We start from the raw sequence: 25,928 nt of genomic DNA on the forward strand, positions 1-25,928 counted from the left end.
ACGGATTTACATTTTACATTAAAATATTAAATGAAAAGTTGTAGACATTTTTAAAATACAACTTTTTACCGTGGCAAACATTTTTTTTAACACTTTTTGACATGCACAACCCTAAAAGCGATTTTTTGATACATAAATTCAATAATAACTTCGGTGCAACATGCCCCATCCAACCCAATTATTTTCAGCAATTTTCCTATATTATTAAAAGCTGAAAGTTATATTTTGGCCTTTATCTTATACATATATACAAAATTAAACGACTTTTTTAATTAAATTATAAAAAATGCATAATTTAGGAAATACGTAATCGCCGAATACAATCCGTGTAACTTGGCATCATATAACGACGTACGCTATATTAATTAAATCTTTTAAGCTGAATCAGTACAATTCACTTTCAAAATTCAAGTGTATATACTGAACTAGAAAAACCTAAACTCAATAAAGAAAATTGCTTAGATTGAAGAAAAGCTCTAAGTAGCTTACTACATCCCTCTAAACTGTGCTAAATACCTAAACAATCAATTTTCTAATATTCTAATTGAAATCCTACAAACGAAATATCATCCTTTTGTTTACTTCCTCTTGAAAACTGCGATACAAAAGTGTTGTATTATTTATATGAAATTATAATAGAATAAAATTAAAATAAGATATATTTTAAGAATATCTACATACAAAAATAAATAATTGATACAAATACAAATAAGTTACTAATTTTCCAGTAGTTTTGATGACCGCCAGAAGAATACCAATCAAAACTTTGACAACAATATTGAAAAAAAAAAACAGGATAATACTGTATAAGAACCGACAGGCATTACGAACGCGAAGCGCGAGCGTCAGCGGTCGTGCCTTATGCGCAAAACGCGAGGCCGCGCGTGGCGCGGTATTTTTTTCTGCGTAATATTATCTAGATAATCATAAACAGTTTTTAAACAACAAATTATAAATGATTATGCTACATACTTTGATTGGAAAATTTCGTGTATAACGGCCGTTAATGCTGGATACAATTTCCAGTTAGTTAGAGGATGAGTTTCAGGACTTTTGTTCCCATTATTGGTAAAGTATTTCATTTTTGAACAAATATCCCCGCATCATTGTAATCGAGTATCGTCCATTATACGACTCCCGTAACAGCTGACAACATAATAGAATATAAGTTTTCGATCGTCACCGTGTCTTTCCTGAAACACGAATATTGCGGGTTATTGATTACACGAGCGTGATTGGCAAAAACTTTTATGCAGGAAGCATAGCGATTTCAGGCGAGGATAATTTGTCTTGCGGATCCAACAAGTTAACGAACGGCCGTACAATGCAACAATAGTTACTAAATGAGCGGCATTGTCACCAGTAAATTGAGAAAAAATATTTTAATATTCTACCACGAATGCCTAGAAGCTCCGTGAGCCGATTCGGTCGATTCTGATTGAATTTCCATCGGTGTCGATCAAAAATTAGCCTCCCATCTTCGAGAGAACGAGTCTGCAGAGCCGGCAGTGAAAGTGGCTGCTTAAACATTAACAATGGCCTGACTGCAGCGGAGCGAATGACACCGACAGTGTCCACGTCGCGCAGCCCAAGCCATGCGTTGATTCAATTAATAAATTTTAAATCGACAGTCTGGCCTGAAAGCTCGCTCGATGCGACTCCTCCCACATTTAGGCAACAATACTAACAATAGCCTCTCGCATCAAGATTTGGGGCGCGATATCGTCTGCATGTGTAGAGGGGACAAATGCACGACGAATCTGGAGGGACGATCTAAAATAGATGCGCCTTGTATTTGTGTCTGCGAGGCGCGCAGACCAGGTAGTGGAATATAATAACGGTATCATGGTGCTTGGAAAAGCCATCAGAATGTGACAGCAGCTCTTCTCGTGCCGGACCGTTTAGTCGTGTATTCACCTCGTGAACGTTGAATTCTTCGAAAAGTACTGTTTATGTGCATGTATAAGAAAAGAAATCTGTATAAATTTTTGTCCAGCTTGTAGCTATAAACTACACGTATTAACGGTAAATTGATTCACTGCGATGAAAGTGAGGAAATAACAATCCCTCGTGCAAGTTATAAATTTAAACTTTAATGTTAGCAAGGAAATCTAAAATTACAATTCGCGAAATCTGAATCACTTGGATTTACCACAAACTTTATATTTAGTATCGATCGGTGAATCATAAACAATAATATTTATTTTAGAAAACAATCAAAAAATGTTGTGTGGATGTAATCATCGAATAAGCTATAATTTTTAAATCTTATAATATCAAGATTAATTAAAAACGTCTCCAGAAATAGGCTTTGCAATAAACTTCGAATACTCAGTTACCGAACGTGAAAGACTCGAAAAAACAAACCAATTTCTATTTTTAATTTCCTGAGCGCGCTCCCGATTTCCTTTCCGCTTACGCTTTTCCTCAAACGCACTCTACGAGTGTACGGTACACAAAGGAATTATGAATAAGAATCTTGGCACATTTTCAAAATCGCTCGCTCGATTTCGAAAAATGAACGAGTCGGTGGACGCCGCACGCAACGGCATTATAAAGTTTTCAAAGCTCTTCTCTGACTCTCCGCGAGCGAGTGACTAATAAGTAATTTCGGTGCGCGTCGCAGCCTCTCACTATAAGCGCCGTGTTCCTCGCGTCTCGAGCCGCAGAGTCATAACCTGTTTTGCCGTATATTTGCCTTCCTGCTAGTCCGTGCGCTCATGCGGCTAAGTAAAACAGAAAGCGAGAAGCGCACGAGCTGAAGTGAGAGATGGCGAGAGATCGAGAAAGAGTTGTGATGTCACACAATTACGCGAGTTCCTAGCTGCTATTGCTTTTGTTTTATGTACATTACCGTTATGCAGCCGCGCATCCATTGCATCCACGAATTGCCGCTGCTTTCAAGGACGGAAATTCCAATTTTATAAAGTGGCTTTGGCTATGGACTCATCTTCCTCGACGCCGCGGAAAAACAAATACCCGGGACGCAGTTCGTCGAGAAAATTGTTTGCGTTGGTCGTTTTCCGTGTTGCAATATTTTATTTTTTCCAGTAAGTCGCTTATGCGGACACCTACAGGAAAATAAAATATTCATTCAATGCAGAAATGATAAGGATAAATCAATCGCCATCCGACACGTATGATTATCGAGTCCTTGAACCAAAATTTAATCAAACTGAAACGGAAATTTTTAATTTGATTTGCACTCTGCGGTCTGCAGTTCCAGTTTGGCGATGTCCTAAATATATAAAAACTCATTAGCGAGATAAAGCGTGATTTCTTATTTTAAGAAGCTATGTCAGTTTCAAAAACAAATTTCGATAATTATCATTTTATGCAACAGGTGATCGCAAGATTTAACGACCGTAAACGACACAGGATCCTAAAATGGACCGCTACGAGGAGGAAGGCGGCGAGGACAGCGACAACGAGACAGATCCCGAGCAGCTTATGAACGAGTGGCTCAGCGAACTCGACAGTCTCGCAGTGGTAAGTGCATTATCTCACGAGACATAAATTATGCAATCTCGAGTTTCTCTGAAAATCTTGTATAAATCGTATATACTTATTTACTCCTTATGCTTTCGAGCATAAAGTGCAGCGAATCGGCATTAAAAACTGAAATTTCACAAAGTTCAAAGCGCAGTAGAGTACGTGAAGTGACGCTAAGCCAGCCGGAAAAAGCGAGAGACACGTTAGACTTATTTATCTAAAAGTAACCTTCTCGGCCGAGTATGAAACGACTCTCGCGCGCTCGCCGGTACTTTTTTATCGCTGCCATGCTACATATAAGCTCTGGCTCTGCAGCCAAACGTTAATTCACAGACGAAGTAACTGCAACTGCACAAGCGCGGCAAAGCCCGGCTATCGTTCGAGCCGTATGCGATACGCGTGTCTGGTCTGTACCGAAGATAAACGGCGTATCGCGTTAGACGCGATTATCCAGAATCAAGCGGATGACGCTGCATGCGTGTGGACGGGCTGGAAAGAAAGGAGGAAAAGAGCGATAAAAATTGCGCGTTTGATCTGAGCCGCGTATCGCGAGTCGTTACGAATTTGATTGGTGACGACGGCGAGACAGCTACGACGATGCGCAATTGGTGTCAATTGCCCCGCGTTCCAAATAATTCGTCGGAACAGCTGTTCTAGTTGTGCTAAGACGCACATGTGAGAAGAGCGCGATGCTGCCTTTTTTCTTCTATTATACCGTGTGCGCAACCAGTAATTACAGATACTACGCCTGCTAGTTGAAGCTGTTTGATTAGCACTCGACTGATAGCACATCCGACGCAAAAGTGCAGTTTTATTAACGATCGACTTCCTTTTGCTCCGCACTTTATGACTCCGATATAATTTTGCGTGTCCGCGGCTTACCCGCATTCGTTTTGTTTTATGGTGGCGAGACTTATTATACGCCAGAAGTGATTTAAAGTCGCCGTGAAACGCATCGTAGATAAAAATAATTAACGCGTTAGAACCGTATGTCAAGAAGTAGGTAATAATTAACAGCTTGTCAATTTGAAACGTGTCAACATTCGCAATATGCATTGTTCGCTACTTTCGCACAACTGAAAGACAATAGGAAGTGTTTGTCACAATGCATTCTTGAAGCATGACTGCACCAGATAAACGTTTCTCTTTTCAAAGTTGGATTAATTTTTCTGCAGTTACATAAAATATGCGTTATTCGTCTACGATAACCCAGTTGGTCGAAAGCGAAGCATCGCTTGCCGTAAAGACACCATAAATACGCAGGGCTCTTGATGCGTATGAATTACGCGCGTATTTCATGTAGCTGTGGTATTTCCTGTGCGAGAAGAGCGAGAGCCGTATTAACGTTAATGCTCGTAACATTGCAGGATAATGCCATTGCATGATTTGTAGGTCGTACGATATACCGCGAGGCCGCCGAGAACCGATATTATGTCGTTTATACTCGAAAAATAACAGTCGATTTGTTACGTGCCAGGGATTAAGAAATTGCCGCGAATCGTACAATTTATCAATTATACGCGCAAACCATTCAATTAACCCAAAAAGATCGAATTACGCGGTTCTTTGAAATCCTGCGGATAAAGAATTATAAATCTTCATTTTTCCCCGACCTTCGTTCATCGGCGTCTTCCGCTATATTCATTGAGCGATTATTGCTTATTAGTCAGGCGAAATCAAAGAGCGACGAAGCTCTCCGATGAATAATCATTAAAACGCGGTTTTATCGCGGATATTAGCCGAACCTCGGTGAGCTTTTTATCGGTGGCTCATCGCACGCAAACAACTCTATAACTCTCGAGCGATGAGAAAATAGATTATAATCAATCAATCAGCAGAGGTCTGGAAAACATCAACTCCTTTATTCCTGCCCGCGTTCAACAGCGCCCGGCAACAGTGCGGCCCTCGTGCGCGCGGAAACTCGAGAGCGTTATAAATTTGCGATGCATTCAACAAGTATAATACACACAAGTCGAACGCGAAATCGCTCTCAGGCAGGCGCGGAGCGACGAGAGCTTTTGCCTCTGCACTTGCACTTGGGGAAGACACGCCGGAGCTCGGTCAAGGCGGTCCGTTCAGCCTGTGTGTGCTGCGAGCGCCGTGTTGCTGCTGCTGCTGCCGCCTCTCCCGATCAATAGCCCGGCGAAACGCGGAACGGATAAAAGCCGTGCGGGTATAGGTGTGCACACGAGAGCGGCGTGCATTCGCGGCTTTCGGGCCGCTGACCCCGCGAGTCACGAGCCGATTCGATTCCCTCCGGCTCGTGGGACCCTTCTCACTTGGCGCTCATTTGCCAATGAAACACGCACGCTGTAACCATACGAGAGCACGTGTATGACCGCTCGCGGCCGCTCTATAGCAGACTTTATTTATTGGACGTTTTCAACCCCTTAATCTCGTTACAGTTATTGCCTCCGCGACTTGCACGCCCGGCGCTCGATCCATCAGATAGAGCCTGTGTAATGAGTCGTGCTCCCGTGCGACGTTCAAATTGATTTCCAGCTGCATACACTTACCGCTGTATCGCTTAACGTGCACGTTATCGGCGTTGTTTTATTCAGTGCTGTTTTGTTTAAGGCTTTATAACCCGCTGCACAGGGGGCAGAGCTCGAAGCGGCCGGGTTCAAAGGTCAATGCCCCGTGCAATTTCGGCGTGCAACACTTTCCCGAGTCTATGCGGGGCGAAATAAAGTTTTTGAAATTAATAAGCGATTCCGATACTTAATTCCCGGCGCGAGATAATAAAGGAATCCGCCGCTGTAGCCGCAGCGGAGAGCAGAAGCGCTCGTGGAATTTCAATAGGGGCAAAGATGCCGAGCGAGCTACGGGGCCGTTCATCCGAACGGACCTTTTCGCGTCCGGATTAAGGACACACGCAGTCTGCATTATTCCGGCGCGCGCGCTCGGAGTCCGGCAGCGTGTCCCACTATATAGCTCGGTTTGCTCAAGCTCCACGTCGCGCACAGAGACGCGCGCTGAGCGCACTGATTGCTAAAGCTCGCACGCACGCGTGCGCGCGCTCGCATAATGATGTTTTCAAAGTGTAAACGCGAAAGTTCGCCGGGCTCGCTGAGAAGGAGCTCGAGCTGTATACTGCAGTAGCCGAGTAACTTTATTTCCATCTTTACGATCTTCCGTAATTATGTGCGGGGCTTGCATCGATTCTGCCCTCCAGGCTATATTCGAGCGGAGCCACACACTTTTTACTCCTTTCTTTTTCAATAACTTTCCTGCGTTTATATTGCCATGGCGAGTTAGGGCTGACACCGTTCGTTGTCGGTATTATTATATGAATAGGGAGTAATTTGTATTATCTTCAGCGTAATACTTTTATCATTGAATTATTATTACTTCAATAAACATATCTCATTAATTCTCAGTCTCTTATCGCCGTACTGGCGTCACTAATTCTTGGTGCACCGTAAACTTTTACGAATTGCATGTTTATTTGCAAGATCGGTCTTCCTCATTGCGTCAAAACTATTAACAGCGCTTAACTACCTGCAGTTATTACCTACACGTGTACTTTTATGTTCACGATTTCTCTTCAAAATTTCATGCCGTTTCATGCACTTCATTTCTTCAAAGATCACGTAAATATTATCCAGCCAGGACTTTTATTTTGTAAATTTTCATACAGGAATCAGGAAATTGATAGTTAACTATAACGAAAGAAGAATAAAAATACACATCAGGTGAAATGAATTTTCATGAACTATTGGAACACACACTGTAGATATCATAGTATAGATTATTTTCACGAGTTACATACGTTAACCGACGTCTTGTTTATTTGCTGCTAAAGTAGATTTTACGTCGGTAAAGTGCCTATGGGTGACTGCATTACCGACTGTATGGAGAGCGCTGACTTTCCAACCGTTGCGAGGTCCACAGCATTTGAAGCGAGATCCAAAGCTTACAAAAGTTCCCGTTGTGGGGCATGAATCACATGTTATTATGGTGCTCTAGAATGCTCAGATATTTATATCGTATTTATGTTCTATTTTTGTATCGATACTTTATCGCATGATAATAACCATACGGTTTTATCCGTCGCTAATATTTGTTCAAGTTAATTTATCAACGATAATAATCTATATTATTGGATTACGAGATTCAAAAGAAATGTCTCGAAATAAAAATAGAAACGTTATTGCAAAACTAAATAGACGCGTGTATTCGCATTAAGAAAAACAATGTTTTCATCAACCACTCTTTATCGTGCATGAATTTAAATTATGAATTTTATAAATGTTCATTCAACATTATTTCAATAAAGAAACGAAAGATTTTCAAAATTGTTTCAAAACTTACGACGTAAAAACGGACGTCTCGCTCGCTTTACGTAGTCAAAATTGTCTACACGTGGAGGAAGACGCAACAGGAAAGGGTTGTTTATTATTTCATAAGATTCGATGGTATTCCTATATAGGCTTCTCTGTTAGTATCTCGGATTGAAAGCAGTAGCAGTAGCAGCAGCGCCCGACAGCATACGTATAGCGGACAGAAAATAGACAAACGGTTAAGAGCTTCCGGCGGCGATTTGTATGCGGGCTTCGCTGTATCCGCATCCGTACGGAGCTACAGAGCATTTTAATCGTCAAGGGCTCCAATGGAACATCGAAACATCCGGTCTTTCATCTCGCTGCACTTCTCATCTTCTGATGCGGCGGCTCGACTTGACTTTTTCAAACCCCAAATTGCTCTTATCGCCCTAACGAATCCCATGTACAGATAATCGCGAGTATCATGAGAATATCAGCGGTAGCACTTATTTTTTAAATAAGATAATTTTGTTTCAAACACGTGTTACGCGAACAATAAACTCTGGGCACGGCGTTTTGATTCAACCTACTACATCTCTTTACGATGAAATAAGGTTAGGTCGAGATAAACCCTCACTAAGCTCGCAAAAACTTTTTGCTTAAGCTTTTTAGTCTTTATAGGATCATTCCGGGTAACGACCGAGGGTAAGCCTCCTTACAGCAACACTTTCATTAATCTTTACAAATCTTCATCTTAGTCTTACTTTACTTAATAAGGATAATTTATGAAAAACAACGATTTATCGGCGCGGTTTATAAAAGTGTCTTTCGGTGAGCACAACAACAAATCTTGAAGCCATTATTCATGTTTTTCCTTTAAATCCTATAAAAATAATTATTAAAAAGGTTAAGGAATAGGGACTATAGGTGCCAATAAAAGTCGCTTTTAAAATTCAATGCGTTCATCAAAAAAAGCATTGGGCAGGCAGAAAAAGGGCCCTTGGGCAGCCGGTGCTACTACTACCCTTGCTGTACAACAAAACGAAAGCTCGAAATTCAGGTAGTCGGTCAGCACATCAATATAATGCGCAGGCGCACATGCCCCTCGGGCTAGCTGCAATTTCGAGAGGACTTTTCATCCTCCTGCCTTTATTTCGAGGCCCGTGCAGGAGCTCTCTCCCTCTCTCTCTCTCTCTCTCTCTCTCTCTCTCTCTCTCTCTCTCTCTCTCTCCCTCCTTCGTGCGATACGTGTACGATATACATAGTGTGTATAGTATAAGTAAGATGATACTCACTTCCGCGTTTTTGCTCCGCGCGCGTGATTATGGGGCTTCTGTTTTTCCTTTTTTTCATCCCCGCGGCCCCAAGGCCAACGGCCAACGCAGCACCGTTATTATCGATTATTATAAGCAATTCTCTCAATTTTTTGCTGCATTGGTAATTTATCGCCCAACCCCTTTTGCACGCAGCGTTAACTCGGCACACGCGCAGATGTTTCGCTCTCCTGCTCGCGCACATGTTATATGAGCCGGTATAAATTTTCGAGCTGAATAATAGCAAAGTTCAATTATAAATTTAACTGTGATCGTGAGATTTATGTCGCGCATCATATACCGGAACGGATTGATCAATCGCATCGTTGCAATTTAGATGTCATAATGAACGGCGTGTTTTTTGCAAAGCATTTATTAAATTATAAAAGATAAGTCGACTCGACAGTTAACTTTTGTTGATTAGGCAGATAAAGCGAGTGTTATGCGATGGAGAGAGTTATGCAGGTCGAGCATAAACGCAAGTATTGTCCCTGATTGTCGAGCACGTAATGCCGCATCAGGATCATGACGCCTCGCAGGCGCAGAATTTCATTAAGTCCGCATCAGCGGCGAAGATTGGATAATCACCGCTGTGCGAGATAATTCGCCGAGTTTTTTCAGCTGCACGAATGTTGCAGGACATAAATTCTGATTGCAAGGTCGGCGCAGCGTTTTCACAGTCTGCCATCTGTTGCGGGCCCCACAGCAGTCGGCTGCAGCCGTCGAAACGCAGCCGAGCTTGTAACTCAGATAAAGTTGAAAATAATACAACGTAGTCTCTATCTCTTTATAACACATCGTACGAGCGGAAAAGTATTGTGTATACGAACACCTTGCGTTTGTGTGCATGCACGCGCCTTATAGCTGTGCATTACCTGCGCGCTCGAGCGCTTCTTTAAGAGGCGCTGCACGCGCGCTGTTATGACCGATTCCTTTTCGTGCGTCACGCTTTTTCAAACTGCAAACCGATCGATGCCTCGAACAATGCGTTTATTTTTGCGCGATTATTGCGAGGCGACGCGGACGATCTTCTGTACGCTCGAGTTGAATGCATGCAATCAGGCGACGGTGATTTTGCACTTTTTCGTACCAGCGCATCGGAACGAGTTTCGGGAACGAATTAACTTTCCTTTCTCTGAGACGAACGAGAATTCACGTTGCAAATTTATCATTGACGAAATGGATAAATGTCGCTTTTTAATTTCTGGCTACAAAATATCGAAGATCATCAAAGATTGAGATTCTGCTCCAACATCCACGCGACTGTGCCGAGAAAATTTCTACACGCTCCAACAGCTGTCAGGTGCGTCTCGTCCTATGCGCAGGGACAACAGAAAGGCGGATGATTAGTAGCCAAAGTATTTGAAACTTGTCGTGCGTGGAGAAACGGCTTGGGTCCCCTCGCGCTCGTCTCAAAAGCAGAGAGGTTTTTCATGGATGTCCTGGCTCTAGCCTAGAGAATAAACACGCACAGTGTGCCACATAGTCGCAGGTTGGCCTCCTCTTCTTTTTTACTTTCGAATTTCGATGCAGGCCCCCGGCCGACAGATTATCGTACGGGCCTCGTGTGAGCGCAGGTACGCGTGCAGCTGCTCGCTCCATCTCCATTCTCCATCTCTCTCTTTCTCTGTCGAGTGTGGCGCGTGCTGCGTGTATCCTGAGGAGGAAAAAATCGAGCAGAAGAAAAAGAAGCGTAGAGGCACGGGGCGGCGGTGGCGGCGCAGGAGCCACTGCACGTGTTCTCTTCGGGCGAGGGCAGGTGGTCGACGTCGCGCGCGCGCCTGCTGCAGCTTTGGGGAGGGAGAGGGACCACGTGCCCGATTTCCTGATTTCTCGCCCCCTCAAATGAGCCTGCCGCCTCGAGCGTGTGTTGAGATTTTTCAAGAGAGAGAGAGAGAGAGAGAGAGAGAGAGAGAGAGAGAGAGAGAGAGAGAGAGAGAGAGAGAAAGAGAGCCGGAGAACCGGACGCGTGCGGAGAGAGAGCAGTTTAGCACGTCGTTTCGTGGCGCGTGCGCGTAATCTTTGATACATTAGGAATCCTATACGCTCTGCCGGCTCACCTGCGCACCTATTTTCCTCGCGGAATAAGTTATTAAACTCGATCTTCTAGGCTCTGTCCCGCTCGTTTTTATCTCTCTTCGCTCACCCTGATTTTTTATATGCCAAGTAGCAGCTGTAGCGCGCCATTATCGTCGAATTATTGTTTAAAACGCGTGCGTGTATAGGCTCTGGGACCACGGATCTGATGGATGATTCCGGCGTTATTGTAAATTTCGGAACAGCATTGTAACGAACGGCGCAATCAGCTTTGAAAGAGTAGCAGGCCGGCTTCGCATTCGCGTGTCCAAAACGAAAAGGATTAACAAGAACGTGTCGAGAGGTGCAGCAGCGGCAAAAAAGCAACGGCATCAGCATTTCGAGCGGAGGCTCAGCTCAGATCGCAAAAAGTGCAAGAAAGCAAAGAGAGAAAAAGGCATGAACACAAGAGTTGACAAGGATCTGGCTCGGGGGGAGGGACGGGCAGGTGGTTGAAGTTGCGCGGTGGGTGACGACCGGTTTAACCAGCGCATGCTCGATATTACGCGCGCGGCAATGATTTGAGAGACGGTTAATAAGCCGTAATAACGAGTCCGCGCGCGACGTAAATCTCGGGAAGCCTCTCCGGCTGAAGTTCCGAGAGATTTTTTATCTCTGCCGGCGAAATACGAAATTGCTCGGACAGGTGCGCGCGACGACTGCTCGCGCCGCGTCGCCGCTGATGATGCTCGTCGTACAGCGGCTACTGCCGCAAGAAACGAGCTTGTACCTACTGCCGCCGACTTAATTGAATTATTTTCAGCGTGCTTTGAATTTTATACGGCTCTCGGTTGTTTTCTGCTCGCGCGTGTCGTCGGTGTAAGCGAGATGCTGCGAGGCGACAGCGTGACGAATTAATTGTGCGACACTTTATACGCTTTGTGTGATCGAAGGGATGATGGACGATAGTAGAAGGTTTTCACGCGCAATTGGAAAAAGGTGATCGTAAATCAAGCGATTTATCTGGAGACAAAAAGGCAGTGATCAATCCGCTGTAAACCGACGACAAACATCGTACCTACAGCAGAAAACGAAGAAAAACTGCGGGCAATAAACGCTCGAACGATCATAAATCAGGTCGATCCCGACGAGGACCTCCCTCAAAATTCTGAAGACGTCGTCGCTCGACGATTACGCGAAAGCTGCGCGCTCTCTTCTCTCACTCTCGATTGCACGTAGTCATCGTACGCGCTTGGGTTTACGAGCCCCGGCACAGCAGGTCCGCTCAGCCGTAAAGGCAACCATCAGCTATTCCCCCGAAACTCTGTACCTATACCTATACACGAGACACAAAGTGCCCCGTACAATTTTGTCCCGGTCGATCGGAAAAAAGAGAAGGAGAGACAAGAGACCGCAGACGGCGCGCGCCGCGTTGGCCTAGGACGAGGGTCTCGCGTGGAACATAATGGGGCTCCAGAGTCGCACCTTGATGCTGGGCTCTATATTATAGTCTCTTCTTTATTCCGTGACGCGCGACGCACGACCTGCGCGGATTCACTTTGTTCGATGCATTAAGCTACTACTGACAGGCAAAACGCATCGACGAGGGCTTTTGCTGATCCTCGCGCTGACTGCTGCTTTGTACTTTGTCTGTGCCAAACTGGCCGGTTTTGATCTCCCTTGTCTGCCTCCTTTCTTTTCATTAGCTGCGCGCGTTATATTTTCTTTCATCTACGGGACTTTATGGCGCTTAATGTTTTATTTTCATTATCAAAAATACTATCAATGCAACAATAATCCTAAAATTATAAAGTAAAAGTTCTTCGTCGTATTGTATTGGAAATGGGTGAAATAATTTATATTAAACTCAGTATATTCTCTTTTAAATAAGACTTTTATTCTGAGTAGCAGAGAGAAGGAGTACGGAGCACATCTAGACTCTATGAGATTCTGTCGCAGACTAAACTCCTAGCGCATATCGGCAGTGCATAGCGATGCAGGAAAACTGCCTAAAACAATGGTCCTATTCTAGCCCTACAGACAGACTCCAGATGGCTAGACCCTCCAAGAAGTCCGCGTCGCACTACGTGCCGCTGCACCCCGCGTCGTAATCCGAGCGAACCATAAAATATAAAAACACATGAATGGACCTTTCTTAAGTTCGAGTATGGTCCGAGATTTAGTTTTGTAACCGGAATATTTCAACACGCCCCCTCAAAAGTAAATCTCGTAATCTGAAATTGCAGTATTAATTTAAATATAAACTAAACACACGCTTAAGTACATAAATTTCTAATTTCCTAGTATATTATATACATGCTTAAAAATACACACAAACAAACGTATATCTTCTAAATTACAAACAATAATATTAACTTCAATGAACTATAATTAATATCTAGATTAAACCCTATGTGCTCTCCTTCTTTCTACTCTCAGTTACTGGGGAATTACATATGGTCCAACATTTGTTGCACGGATTAGGAAAACCCAGAAAACCTAATCAGACCATTTCTCTCACACTTATTATACATTTACATAACTATCTTAAAATCTAAGTACAAAATATTTTTTTTTTTTATTCTAAACCCATCTCTGTTCTGAATTCCAGAAACTTCACTGCAGGTAATGGCTTGGTTAAGGCATCTGCTAGTTGATTACCTGTAGGAATATATTTTAATTTTATTACATTTTTCTCAACTTGCTCTCTGGAAAAATGATATTTTATATCAATATGTTTTGATTTTCGATAGCTAGTTGGATTATTTGCAATACTAATACAGCCATTATTATCTTCATAAATTATGATTGGCTTTTCAATCGTAATATTGATGCTACTAGCTAATGACTTAAGCCAAATAGCTTCGCTTACAGCCTCATACAGAGCCATATACTCTGCTTCTGTTGAAGAAGTTGCAACAGATGCTTGTTTCTTAGTATTCCAACATATTGTGCACTGTTCATACAACTTAAACAAATAACCAGTTGTACTTTTTCTATCAGTTCCAACTGAACCTCCCCAATCTGCATCAACATAACCAGACAAAATATCATTAAATTCACCTCTTTCATAAGTTAACTTTAAATTAATTGAACCTTTTAAATATCTTAAAACTCTTTTCAAATTTTGCCATAGTTCTTTATTATTTTTATTACAATATCTACTCAAAACATTTACTGCTGTACTCAAGTCTGGTCGGGTACAAATCATTATATAAATAAGACAACCAATTAAATTTCGACAAGGGGCATCATACTTTTCATCAGAATTAAGAGCTTCATAATCAAGTTTACTTGGTAAAGGTGTATTTACAGAATTACAATCACCCATGTTAAATTTATTTAAAACAGTTTTAATGTATGAACTTTGATCTAAAGTTAATTTATTATTATTTCTTTCTACTTTAATTCCAAGGAACATTTTTATTTCTTTCAAATCTGTCATACTAAATTGATTCATTAAATAATTTTTAAAATTGCTCATTGTAGTATTACTAGCAGTTACTATAACTAAATCATCAACATAAAGTACAGCATAAATATTTTGTTGTATATCACCTCTATCTAAAATATAAATACAACGATCGACTGACGAATTTTTAAAACCTTTCTCAATCAAAGTTTTTTCAAAAGTTTGAAACCAGCACCTTGCTGCTTGTTTTAAACCATAAATAGCTTTATTTAATTTACATACTTGATTGCTTTTACATTTAACACCTTCTGGCACTTTCATATAAATTTCTTCATTTAATTTACCATTAAGAAAAGCAGTTTTTACATCCATGTGATGAATTAACAAATTAAATTGATTTGCGAAAGCTACAATAAATCTAAAACTCGAAATTCTAGCTACTGGAGCAAAAGTTTCGTTATAATCGACTAAGTATTTTTGAGTAAAACCGCGAGCAACTAATCGCGCTTTATATCTGATTGGATTACCAAATTCGTCATTCTTTATTGTAAAAACCCATTTGCAATCAACAATATTTTTATTTTGAGGTCTAGTTACTAAAGTCCAAGTTTTATTTATTAAAAGTGAATTTATCTCGTCTCTAACAGCCTGTTCCCAATTTACTCTATCATTACTGTTTTCAATGTCTTGAAAAGAACTTGGAATGTTATAAATTGTAGACAATGCACATAAAATATGATCATCATTTTCATTATAAGAAATTAAAGGCTTTTGCTTAATCCTCTCACTCCTACGGGGCTTTATTTCTTGTTCATTCTCAGAGACAGACTTATTGGTTGTTTCTGTATTGATTACAGATTTTTCATTTACGTTTAATTTAACGATTTTCTCTGAACTGTGATCATAACAATCACCAGATTCAGGCACTGATTTTGACAAATTGTCAGATGCATCAGTTTCAATTTCTAAATTACCATTTCCAGTTTTTACTGATTTTGACAGATTGTCAGATGCATCAGTTTCATATTCTATGTCATCAATTATTTTTAATTGGTAATCTGGCCTTGATTTAACAAAATTTGTTTCGTCGACAATCACGTCTCTTACGACAACAAACTTTTCATTCCTCACGTCCCACACTTTATATCCATTGGGTTCATATCCAACTAATATACCTTTCCATGATTTATCATCAAATTTTGATTGTTTTACTTTATTATGAACATAAACAGTACTTCCGAAAATTCTCAAATATTTTAAGTTTGGCTTTTTATTATGCCACATTTCAAATGGAGTTTTATTAGATTTTAAAGCTTTAGTTGGCGATATATTAATTAGATATGTTGCAGTTAAAACTGCCTCTCCCCAAAATACTTTCTCTAACTTAGCACCGCTTATCATCGCACGTGCTTTTTCAGTTAGTGTTCTATTCATGCGTTCTGAGACGCCATTTAATTGTGGGGTACGTGGAACTGTCAAATGGTAACTTATTCCTTTTTCAACACAATAGTCTTTCATCTCATTCGATAAATATTCTCTGCCATTATCAATATATAAATTTACAACTTTTAAGTTGAAATGAGCCTCGCTCTTTGCAATAAAATCTTTAAAAACAGAAAATACATCCGATTTATAGGATATTAAATATGTCACACAATAATGTGTATACTCATCAACAAATATTGCAAAATAGTTTTTATTATTAACCGTCGGAGGAGTGATTGGACCGCAAACATCAGAATGTATTATGAACAATGGTCGTTTAATATAAGTCTTATCCTTCTCTCTATTGAAAGGCAACCTTGACTGTTTACCATTTAAACATGCTTCACATATATTTTCATTAGGCATAATGTTTTTAATTTGATTTATATCATCAACCATTTGTTCATTTTTAAGTTGTAAAAAATTTCTGTTTACCTATGTGACCAAGTCGTTGATGCCATAATTCATAATTATTTTTAACAACATTATACACTTTAGAATGTGTATTTCTTTTAGACGCATCAACGATAAAATCAACAATAAGTAAATTATTCATAGGCTTACCTCGAATTATGGTTTTACTACCTTTCGTTACCTCAACACCATTTTGATTGAAAACAATTTTCATACCAGCCTGCTGCATTTTCTGCACTGATAATAGATTGTTTGGTACTTCGGGACAGTAAAGGACACCCTCAAGAATACCATTTACTCCCATGTTGCTTGTAACGTTGATCATTCCTTTCTTCATTGCTAATATATATGTGCCACTTTTTGCAACGTTTATTTTTATCGGTGGATTTAATTCTATATAACTAGTAAACATTTCATCGTTGTTGATAATATGATCTGAAGCACCAGAATCAATAATAAATCGCATTTTATGGTTTGTTTCTTCAATTTGAATATTATTAACCATAAAAGCATAACTTGAAGTATCAGCAAAAGATGTAGTCGCTTCTGGCTCTTCACTTTGAACTTGTTGCACAGTTTTGTTTTTATTTTTCATTCTTTTAGCTAAAAATTGCTGTCTTCTCTTTTTAAAATGACAGGTGATTTCTTTATGTCCAATTCTTCCACAAAAATGACATTTCATTTGTTGATCTTTGTTATTAGTGTTATTTTTAAAGTTGCTATTATTCTGTGAATTATCTTTATTTTTATAACTAGATTTATTTCGAAAGTGAGATTTATTTTGAAAGTTCTTTTTGTTAAAATTTGTTGTTTGTGGCTCTTGCTGAGTTTGAAGTACTTTTGCACTCGTATCACTTGATTCACTCTTTAATTTAACTTCATGATCTAATAATCTTGTTTTTACAAAAGCTAATGTAATACTGTCTTCAGTCAAAGTTTCTATTGCAGTTACTACACCATCATAAGTATTTGGAAGTGTTAAAAATAAATGTGAAACTTTATCCGTTTCTTCTACTCTTGCGCCTGCAGCTGATAACTCTGTTATTAAATTATCAAAAACATTAAAATGACTCATGAGTGTAGAATCGCCTTGCAATTTCAAACTCAATAATTTCTTGCGGATCGCAAGTTGCGTAGCTAAACTTTTTCTCTCGTACACACTGTCTAACTTATTGAAAATCTGCCGTGCTGATTGCTCAGTATTGGCAAAACCAAGCATAGAGTCAGACAGATATTCTATAATAACACTCCTTGCAATTATCTCAGCTTTTCTCCAACTTCTCGAGACTGGATTCGGCTCTCCATCAATCACTTTGAGTAAATTTAACTCACTTAATAATGCACGAACTCTAAATTTCCATACGTTATATTTTTCACCGTCAAACGGTTTAATGTTTCTTTTCGATTTAGAGTTATCCATTTTTAATTTAAATAAAAAACTAGTCACTATTAAAATAACACAACACAAACACAGCTAAACGTTATCTGGGCCCATAACCTATTGGAAATGGGTGAAATAATTTATATTAAACTCAGTATATTCTCTTTTAAATAAGACTTTTATTCTGAGTAGCAGAGAGAAGGAGTACGGAGCACATCTAGACTCTATGAGATTCTGTCGCAGACTAAACTCCTAGCGCATATCGGCAGTGCATAGCGATGCAGGAAAACTGCCTAAAACAATGGTCCTATTCTAGCCCTACAGACAGACTCCAGATGGCTAGACCCTCCAAGAAGTCCGCGTCGCACTACGTGCCGCTGCACCCCGCGTCGTAATCCGAGCGAACCATAAAATATAAAAACACATGAATGGACCTTTCTTAAGTTCGAGTATGGTCCGAGATTTAGTTTTGTAACCGGAATATTTCAACATATTGTGTAAGTTTTCGGAAATCCCAATTAAAAATTTCAATATCAAATCATCGGAGAAATAATTAAACCGTTGCATAACATCTCTAATCAAATTATATGCAATCCAAAAAATCGTCTTTCGCAATATATTATATTGTACCTTCTCATTAATCATCAAGACAAACCGCAGAGACGAGTATCGCCGTTTTTACATTCACTTTTTCGGCAACTCGTCTCTTTGTTTCTGGCCACTCGGCTCCTGCAGCAATAGCAGCAACAGCTCCTTATTTCAATATTCGGTAAATCAGGTGTTCGCTCGAACCTCCCTTTCGGCTTGTTATGCATTATGTATGTGTGTGTGGAGTGTGTAAGGCGCACGAGGACTGCATCGGGCCCCACTTCCCCCGTCCGGGGCCCGGCAGCAACAGTTGGCCGAGAGAAAACATCTGTCGGTCGAGCCAAGCGTGCATCCTATACATCCCACTACGATGGAGCGGCCCCTCTTTCTCTTTCGTGTCCGATGCGTGCGCGCGCATACACAGAGATTCTCAAAAGCTCGCGCATTGTGTGGACCTGATGAATCGAATCGTGTGCACACGTATAGACGAAATTGCGGTGAACAAACAGTCGTACTATGTTGCGCCTCGCGTGCTGCGGTGCGATCTCGACGTCATTGCTTCTTTACGCCCGACTCGTCGTCGGCACACACGTGCACGCGCGATGTTTTCATAACGCGGTATCGAAAACAAAATATTTGATCAGGCCGTTCTCGCTCTAGAAGAGAAACATTGGCTTTTCGGAATTGCAAAATAGCGTTGTTTCAACCGAAACAGCATTACAAACGCACAATTATTCGCGCGATTGCGGATAGCCGGCATACGGTAAAAAGCCCGGCCAATTGTCCTTAAACGCGCCCGCCGAATATTCCCGGTGGCGACCGTGAAAAAAGGGTGGAAAGCAGCGCGCGTTCGCAATCTGCGGGGGGTCGTTACAGCGACGTCGAGGCGCAATTTGCATTTCGCCCATTGATATTACCGATATACAGCGCCATGGGGTGCGTCACTCTGCGTATACCTACAAACGCGACGCAGACGGTGAATCTATGACGGGGGTGACTGGCTTGACTCACGCGAAAATTACATCCGCTCTCGGTGCAGCCGCGGGGGGTGTTGTACAGCAGCAGCCGAGCTCAATCCGCGAGCGATGACTGCGTGCGCGCGAGTCTGTTTAATGCATAAATCAGGCGTCAGTCGGAGCCTCACCTGAAACTTTGGCGCTGATCGCGCGCAAGCTCGCGTGTGTGTATGTGTGTGTGTGTGTGTGTGTGGATGTAGGGGATCAGCTCTTTGTGAGTAACCAGTTCAACGCTGACTGCGCTGCTTACGCTCGCGAGACTCGGAGCAGATCGACTTTGTTTGTTTGGTGGCGCTATGCATGCCTCGGTAGATGTTGTTGCGATACTGCGCGCTGACATGCAGCATCGATGTTACGCACGCGGCTAATTGAATTTATGCTGCGGGCAGAGGCATCGCGCGACGCGTATTTTATCGGGAGAGTATTCGCAGAGAGAATAATCGTTATCCGAGGTAACAATAAAAAACAGAGATCGGCAGTTACGGATGCGGAGAGGAAATGGCTACGCTGCATTCCGTCGCTGGATAAAACCGAGATAAGTCGTGAGTTTATCTTCGCGTGTGCGTGACTTATCTTCTTTTCACTCGTGCGGCAATAAATATCGATAAAATGCCTCGTCTCATTGAGCACGAACGCGCGAATGAAACTTTTCCGGATCCGTAGATCCTAGAAAGTGCCTGCGATTATTTCCGTCCTCTTATATTTCGTATCGGTCCATCCGCCAGCAGCGACCGAAGCGAGAATATGGGATCGGTATGCAAGCGCAGTGCATAAGGACGAAATCCGCGCATTGAGAAACACTGCCGGTATCTGTGCCGCGAGGCACGCGAGCGCAGCTCTCTCGGCTCGGACTATAGAGTGCAGTGCGCCGTGCATACATCCTACACGCAGCAGCGGGTGTGCCGCTGATGAAATCGGCCGCTCGCTCTCCCGTAGTGGGGTTTTCTTCGCGTGCACGCGAACACACACACTCGCCTCTCTCAGTCGGTCCGCGACTCTCTCCGCGTCCGCGCAGCCCGAGATCACCGTTAATCAGCGTCTCCCGATCGCGCAGTCGTGCTCTACAGTTTGTCCCGCCGTGAGAAACTTGTCGCCCGGAAGATCCGCGGGTAATATCGAGCTACGAGGGTGTGTCGTCGCGCGGGCCCTCCCGAGCGTGAAGCTCCAAGGACGCTGCATTGTCCTCTCGCGCGCGCTTGACGCTCCGAAGAGTGAGAGAGAAAAAAGGATAACAGCATGCGGTCAGTGAGCCGTTGAGGAATTGTTCAAGTTCAGCGAAAGAGGAGGAGCAGCTCATTTCCGAAGTGTAAAACAGCCCGACGACTCGTCGATGGACTCACTACCGGTCACCGACCGGCCGATCGATCAACACTAATCGATCGCCCTTCTAAACGCATCCGAAGATTTATGAGGCGCTCGTTTTACAACTCCCGCTGCTGCTGCGTATTCGCCTAGCGCGTGAATTAAGGGCTTAATTGACTGTCTCGCTGCACACGGAGATTCATCTGTGCGGCAAAGGGGGGGGGGGGGGAGTTCGTGGAAAGCGAGGAAACACGATAAGCCCGTGGAGAGGTCGATCACCTCACCCTCTGGAATTCCACCGCGTTTCCAAAAAGCGCCCGCTAATTAACACTGACCTGCGAGAGGAGCCGAAAAAAAGAAGAGGAAGTGCAGCGCTTAAATAGATGCAGGAATCCGGGAGTGCAGGCGCCGAGGAACGAGAAAACGAGACTGCGGAGAATCGGCAGCGAAGCAGTCCTCTGGAGCTGATTTGTGAGTCGCGCCGTGCCCTGTGTACGAAAAACTTTTCCGCGGCCGTGACGAGACTGCACCGATGAAATATCGCTCAAGGGGCGAAATAAAGAGTCGCAGATAAGCGCGGCGAAGTTTTGCGCAGCCGAGCATCAACGACTTCTGCTGAGTTATTGAAAATAGTTCTCGACTGGCGCGGGCTGAACTCAGCTCCTTCCCCCGTCCTCGCGTTCGCGAGAGTCTTGTAAATAAGGTGAAAGTACGATAAGCTTGAATTACCGTACGGGACCAAGTTCTTGCGGAGTCATACAGTCACAGATGCTGCTCTGAATATCCAAGCGAGTCGCTTAATTGATCACCGAGAGTCCAAAACATTTTGAAAGAAGCAGCTGAGCACCGGGACGCGAGTGACCGTACGCGAAGTAGTCCATAATGAGGATCATCGGGCCGATGAAACCCTGCGTCGAGTTCCGTTAGTCGCAGTTCCCTTTCACCAGCGCGGATAAGAGGAATCATGCTGTGCGGCACGCTCGCGAGTCGCGGCTCCTCGAAGCTTCGTCACGGGGACGAGTACAGGCCGCTGGCCCGGAGCAACACCACCACCATGATGCCGACTGCCGCGCTTCTCGAGAGATGCAAGGCCCGCAAGACGTCTGCTAAGGGCATCCTCAAGACGGTAAGAATTAGGGACAGCGCGTAATTGCGGCTGAGAGACACCCGTTGGAATCTGGCTCCGCGTCTACGGTGTCTATGAGGTCGGTGTCGCGCAGAGGATCGGGGGGAATTCAGTGCGGCATTTTGTTTATCGATAAATCGCCTATTTTGATACATAGGATATGCGAAAATTAACATAATAGTTGGTCGTTCGAAGCGCGTTAGATATACGACGTGAATTTGACTTTATGATTATAGGTAATACGTTATTCGCCCGCATTCGCAGTTATACCTTGCAACATTTAGCTCGCGCTCGGAGTATGACGTTAATATATTCGGACGGTTTAAAAGTGACTCAGCCTCTTTGATGTTTTGTTTGCGATCGTAATGACCTGTGCGAAATATCGTCTTATGCAAATTCAGCGCTTGGAATTTAATGCGCGTGCTGACAATTTGCAATATCGGCCGATTCGAGTAGGCGATGAATTACCGTGTGGACAGTTTATAAACCACCGAAGATTTACTGTATAATACTATTATTCTCGTTGCAAGCGTTTTAAAATATATCCCTAATTAGATTCGCGAGTCTCGCGTGCGACATAAATAACATCGATGTAATGAATTTGCATTTCGCTCGAAAACACAGCACCCTTATTTTCATCGAGTCACCGTCGTCCGCAACCGACGAAATTTTATTCACGCCTACGCGACCCTTTTCCCCGGCGCGGCGAGAGACGCGTGCGTGCAGCGTGCGCCTCAATAACGAATCAATACACTCCATATTCCATCGGTACAAATAATCGAAACAGCCGGGAAAAAACAACGTCGCTCGGCGCTTGTAAAGCAACTCTGGAGGTGTAGGCCGCCGAAGCGCTGGAGAGAAAAATGTTCTCGCATGAATAATTCACATTTAGTTAGCGGATCTCGGGGCTGCAGCAGTCCTCGGTTGAAAAAATGCCGACGTAAGTACATTCAGCACCCCGCGCGCGCGCGCGCGCTCAGAGAGGAGTCATGTATATCGGCCCGGGAGGATCGCCGACTGGTCACGACACGTGCATTCGTGGGGCCTTGAAGTCCGTTTTCTCTCTCTCTCTCTCTCTCTCTCTCTCTCTCTCTCTCTCTCTCTCCACTCAACTCCTCTCGTTCTCCGACTCGCAGTGTTGTTTTGCTCTTCGCGTCGAAACTCGGCTGCTGCAGCGAGCCGCTCCTTTCTTGCGGGGAGTTCTAAATCTGGCGCGCGCTCGCGGACCAGAGAGCTTCTTATGGCGTTGTCGTCACGCGCCGATACCGAGGGAGCATTTCGTATCGACATTCATGAATTATCTGCGCTCGAGAGCCTGGACTACTTGCACGGCCTCTCCTTTCCGGCATTTGCACGCTTTTTTGGGCTCTCGGCGATGCCTTCTTGATCGTTGATGTGACTCGGCCGGAAGACGAGAAGCGCGAAAGCTCTCTGTCGCGTAGGAAAGTCCGTTAATCGCTAGATCGAATTAATAAGCTGCACGCGTCATAGGACCAGTCCTCCACTTCTTCGTCGATGGACAAAGAGACAATGCGACGGCGTCAGAGAGCCGTGTGCAGGCTATAAAGAAAAGCGCGAGCTCGATAGATTACATCTTGGGGCGCGGGCTGAAAGCTATCCGCTTAGCCGAGAAGCTTCCGCGAAGACGTTGCTCCGGCGTGACATCCATTAGGTCCGGCTTCGCGAGCGACGTGAGCCTTTTGTCGCGAGAACGAGCTGCGACGGTAGCAGATTCCCGAGATACCTTTGTCGCGCGCGGTCAAGGCCGCCGCCGCTGCACATCCGCGATCGCGATTTACGAGGCCGAGCTTTGGCGTTTTTGAGACACTCGAGCCGCTCAGCCATAAATCGACGCCCGGTTGCTACCGCCGCTGAATTTATCGGCGAGTTGATGAGGAAGAACGGCGCGCATGCCGATGGCGACGAACGCGTGTCGGTATGCACAAAGCTCGCTGCTCTGTAGGCAGCGCCGCGTCCGATTGTTATTCTCGATCGGGAGAGATGCGAGCAAGGGTTGCGCGCGAGGAGGAGCTTTTTCGAGCCCGCGCTTATAAGGACTCGCTCCGATCGGACGAGCGATACCGATTGATTTACTCGGCGTTATTGATTTTCCTATAAGACCCCCGGTGTGATTCCTCATTGATTCGCGCGAGACGTTTGCACATCGATGAGACTGCACCTTCTGCTATCGTCCAAATAAATAAGCATAATTAGCAGGGGACTGGATTTTTCAGCTCACGTAGCCCCGCGCTGCACGGATCGGGGGAGACGACTCCTCGGCCAAACAATTCCCCTAATTAGCCATTCGATCTGCGACTTGGCCGATGCATTATCACAGGCGATTCTCCGTCCAAAGTAGCAATCTGCATGTAATTTTTGGCAGGCTGCGGGCCGGCGTTGTCGAACGCCATTGTTCGGCACGTGCCTCGACTGCCCAACCAGCGCAGCCCGACTCGTGGAATCATGCAGTACGCTCGTTTATTTTCGCTCCTTTGCATACACCTCTCGACTGCGCGCGACCTCGAAAAGAAGCAGGAGGAGAGGAGAGGAAGGACCGAGAGACAGAGAGAACTCAATCTTTTCATTTCGTGGCTCGCTTTGTGTGGTTTTGCGCGCTCCCCGCGCCACACGGCGAAACCCTTTTCGCGCCTTGTCTCCGTGTGTGTGTACAAGCTCGCAAAGAAAAGAGTTCGCGGCGCTTCTTCCTTTCGCGTGCGAGACAGAGCGCGAGCTCAAAGCATTCCTGCGGTTTCGCACGCTTCTACGCCTCATCGAGCCGATGAAGCGTCGGCGCGTACTCTTCTAGCTGGGATTCTATTATGCCCGCTGATGCGGTCACGTGTAGCTGAACCAGAACGCTCTGCGACTGATGTAGGCTGCGAATGGAAAATAATGCAGTTTTGGTCGGCCTATACGTACCGTTAGCATTGACGAGGCCGGAGTACGTTTTTTGATTTTCCTTCGCGATGTGGGGCGCGAGACCTGTTGAGCGTATTTCATCCTATTACACATCGAGCGCACAGCGATAGGCGACAATTTCGATACTCGCATAACGGTTGCAAACGACGAGTTCTGGTATACATACCCGTTCGCGCAATTTTCCTAATTGTAATTAATGTCCCACGACGATTATGATTGCGCGACTCGTGTGCGAGGATAGATCGGCGGCGATTCGGCGAACTCGTCAACGTCTCTCTTGCGCCAGCATTATTCCCTCGGCGCGAGCTAAGGCAATTCGTCTCAATCGCGCGCGATTAGCGCGGCGCGAAATCCGCACTCGCTTGCCATTTCTCCTGATCAGCACTGATGGCTCGCTTTTTACGGGCTGCTCGTGACGAGGCCTTAACGATTCGCGCCCGGTTTGACGAGCTATATGAACTGTGTATTATTACGCTCGCGACGAATGGGAGATATTTGTTGAGAATACAAGCTTAGCCATTCCCATGGAGGTATACGATCGCTCTCCTATAACTTGTGATACTAAAAATTACGTTCATTCTCGCTATCTTCTCGATGATCGAAAAATTGAGTTCGGAATTGTGCCCGGCTTAATTAATGTAACAAGGACACTACTTGTTAAGATCGGTAGAATAAATTGTCCGAAAACAACAAAAAAAAAAAAAAAAAAAAAGACGCCCAATGTGGCGAAATTCAATTAAAAAACTTTTAGAGAAAGTGTATCCGAGAGATAAAGCCGAGAGTCGAGCGAGGCTCTCATTAAAAAGGCATCTCTTATAATACTTTGGAAAAGAGATAAAAGAGCGCGCGGCATCAGTAGCGACGTCCGCGAAAGAACAAGAGACCCCTTAATAATTTCTCGCTGCCCGGACAAAAGCGCGCGAGGGGACACTGCGCGCATGGCTGAATGGAAATTGCGAGAAAGCTTAACGTCGTCTCTCTCTCTTTCGAGGTCGTCGCGAATATTGTCCCTGCTGGAAAGGACTTTCGACCGCGGCCAGTCTGATCTTACGGCTCCTCTCGAAAAAGTAAATCTCGGCTGTTGGCCGAGGTCTACTCCAAAGCTACTACACACACTGACGAGAGGACCCTCCCGTGAGTTTTGCTTTGTGCGCGCGCGCGCAGCATCCTTCGCTCGGGCGCACACGAGATAATATGAA

General features: G+C 43.9%; 1 protein-coding gene across 5 annotated transcripts in view; it reads left to right on the top strand.

Moving 5' to 3' along the window:
• The window catches only part of LOC100115969 (amyloid beta A4 precursor protein-binding family B member 1-interacting protein), a 128,731-nt gene that overhangs the window by 45,409 nt on the left and 57,394 nt on the right, over positions 1-25,928 (top strand). For 3 of the 5 annotated variants that reach the window (XM_031933447.2, XM_032601380.1, XM_031933448.1), the window contains one exon: positions 3,344-3,489. In XM_031933447.2, the coding sequence (XP_031789307.1) occupies positions 3,388-3,489 (102 nt within the window). In that variant the 5' untranslated portion in view covers positions 3,344-3,387. Of the gene's footprint in view, positions 1-3,343; positions 3,490-20,935; positions 21,811-25,928 lie in introns of those variants that run through there. The other 2 variants (XM_016989080.2, XM_031933445.1) reach the window with 2 other exon arrangements.

The sequence above is a fragment of the Nasonia vitripennis genome (assembly GCF_009193385.2).
Source record: "Nasonia vitripennis strain AsymCx chromosome 1 unlocalized genomic scaffold, Nvit_psr_1.1 chr1_random0009, whole genome shotgun sequence".
Classification (NCBI taxonomy): Eukaryota; Metazoa; Arthropoda; class Insecta; order Hymenoptera; family Pteromalidae; genus Nasonia; species Nasonia vitripennis.